This window comes from Myotis lucifugus, unplaced genomic scaffold (assembly GCF_000147115.1).
Source record: "Myotis lucifugus unplaced genomic scaffold, Myoluc2.0 scaffold_22, whole genome shotgun sequence".
Lineage (NCBI taxonomy): Eukaryota > Metazoa > Chordata > Mammalia > Chiroptera > Vespertilionidae > Myotis > Myotis lucifugus.
This window is the reverse complement of record NW_005871070.1, coordinates 2,995,567-2,997,855: the sequence shown is the minus strand read 5'-3', so window position 1 is coordinate 2,997,855 and position 2,289 is coordinate 2,995,567. Positions and strand designations below refer to the sequence as shown.

General features: G+C 66.2%; 1 protein-coding gene across 1 annotated transcript in view; it reads right to left on the bottom strand.

The window, feature by feature from the left end:
- Positions 1-1,600, bottom strand: part of NKX2-1 (NK2 homeobox 1) — a 2,225-nt gene extending 625 nt beyond the window's left edge. The window contains 4 exon segments of the mRNA XM_006085820.3: positions 3-28; positions 30-47; positions 49-314; positions 1,222-1,600. Coding sequence (XP_006085882.1) covers positions 3-28; positions 30-47; positions 49-314; positions 1,222-1,594 — 683 coding nt within the window. The 5' untranslated portion in view covers positions 1,595-1,600.
- Positions 1,601-2,289: the final 689 nt, after the last annotated feature.

Genomic DNA, 2,289 nt, shown 5'->3' with positions numbered 1-2,289 from the left:
GCTGCTGTTGCGCCGCCTTGTCCTTGGCCCTGCCGCTTCATCTTGTAGGCGGTGGTTCTGGAACCAGATCTTGACCTGCGTGGGTGTCAGGTGGATCATGCTGGCCAGGTGCTCGCGCTCCGGCGCCGACAGGTATTTCTGCTGCTTGAAGCGTCGCTCCAGCTCGTACACTTGCGCCTGGGAGAAGAGCACCCGGCGCTTGCGGCGCGGTGCGCTCGGCAGCGGGGCCATGTTCTTGCTCACGTCCCCCAGTGAGCCCAGGCCGCCCATGCCGCTCATGTTCATGCCGCTCGCCGGGCCCATGAAGCGGGAGACTGTAAGCGACAAACGCACAGCGTCGGCCGGGGCCAGGCCGGGCCAGGCCACCTCTCCCGTCCGGGCCCTTGGCCGGCCCGGCCCCGACGGCGCCCTCCTCACCTAGGCCGCCTCGCCCTGAGAGGCGCAGCATTGGGCATCTCCAGCGCCTGCCCTGCCCGTGCCGTCGAGGGGTTGACTGGAGAGTTCCCGCCTCAACCCCGGTTACCTCCCGCAGCCTCAGTACCCCACCCAAAAAGTACAGTCGTTCCTTTCGCACCCAACCGTGGCCCGAGTCGCGGGGTTAACGGGCCCCCGGCGGGGCGGCGAAGTGGGCCCAGGCCAGGAGGTGGGGCTCCACGGCAAGACCCCAACTTTGGGAGTTTAGGAGATCGAGGTATTCAGAAAGCCAGAGCCCCCGGACGCTCTGTGTCTTGGCCGCGCTCTCCTGTCAGCCCCAGTGCTGGCACTTGCTCGGACCATTTAGATCCCGCTCTGGAGCCGCGCGCCCTCCCACCTGATTAGACTGGAGAGGAGCCGCCCGGCGCCGGAGCGCGTCCCGGCACCGCAGCTCCCCGCCCGGACAGGCCGCACCTGTAGGCACCCCGCTTGCCCCCACTCCCTAAGTTCGGGGGCTCCTCCGCGGGCGCGCCGAGGTCTCCAGCGCCGAGCAGAGTTGCTAGGGGGCCTCCTCTGGGAGACGCCGAATGCCGGCGCCTGCCCCAAAGTCCCGCCACTAAGTCTCCTGGACCCTCAGCCCAGCAAAGGGAAGAATCCCCAGCTCCCGCGCCCGACTCCCTGGCGCCGCTGCCGGGCCGCCCACCCCGATTCCCGGCGCACAGCCCGCGGGCGCCGCGCCTTTCCGGCGGCTCTCCCCGCTCCTCCCGCGGTTAGCACGCGGCCCCGCGGCGGGGCGGCCTCACTTACTGGCGGGGAAGCGCGGGTCTGGGTTGGCGCCGTACCATCCGGGGCCCGAGGCGGTGTTGCGCATGGTGTCCTGGTACGGCGGCAGCTCGCTCATGTTGCCCAGGTTGCCGTTGCAGTAGCCCCCCACGGCGGAGTGCGACAGCTGGGGCACCCCCGCCGCCGTCATGTGGTAGGCGGCGGTGACGGCGCCGTGGTGCCCCACCGCGTGCTGCTGCATGGCCGCGGCCGGAGGCGCCGCCTGGCCCTGCCTGTAAGCCGCCAGCGGAGCGCCGAGGCCGCCGCCCTCCATGCCCACTTTCTTGTAGCTTTCCTCCAGGGGACTCAAGATGTCAGACACTGAGAACGGAGTCGTGTGCTTTGGACTCATCGACATGATTCGGCGGCGGCTGGAGGAGGAAGGAAGAGGAGGAAAAAAAAGGGAGAGGGGGAAGGCGAAGACTCGCAGCTTTTTTTTTTTCTCCCTCTGCCAAATATTCTGGTGTTACCTTAACGCCGATCTTGTTGGATGTACACGTAACCGAGTGGACCGAGTCCGCCTTAATTGGCTTGAGTGGAGGCTCGGGGGCTGCCTCGCGTTTGTTTTAGCCCGGCGCCAGGTTTTAGGCAGCTACCAGAGGCGGGGCGTAAGCGCTAAAGCAACAAGACAATAGAAGCCTACATCTTGCCCGAGATAATTAGCTTACATGCTGATGACAAGGTAAACACCTTTAAGTTTCACTTGTCAGGATTTTTAGGTTTCAAAGAGGGGGAAAGAGAGGGGGGGGGTGGGGGACAGACACTCGACCCGAAGCATTTCTTTCCCCCTCCCCCCACCCCCTTCCCCCCGTATTTTGTGGGGTGCGGGCGGCGTACGGGGGAGGGGGGGCGGAGGAGGGGAAGGAGGAGGGGACCGAGAGAGGGAGGGCAGGAGGTGGGGTACGGAGTAGCCGAGGAGGAGGGATGGATGGTGGTGAGGCTGGAAGGTGAATGCTGCTTTGCCGACCAACTTTCGGAGTTACAAAGTGAACCACTCCAGTCTGGCCGGGGTTCCCCGGGCGGGCGGAGGCAGGTGTTTAGAGGGAGGGGGCC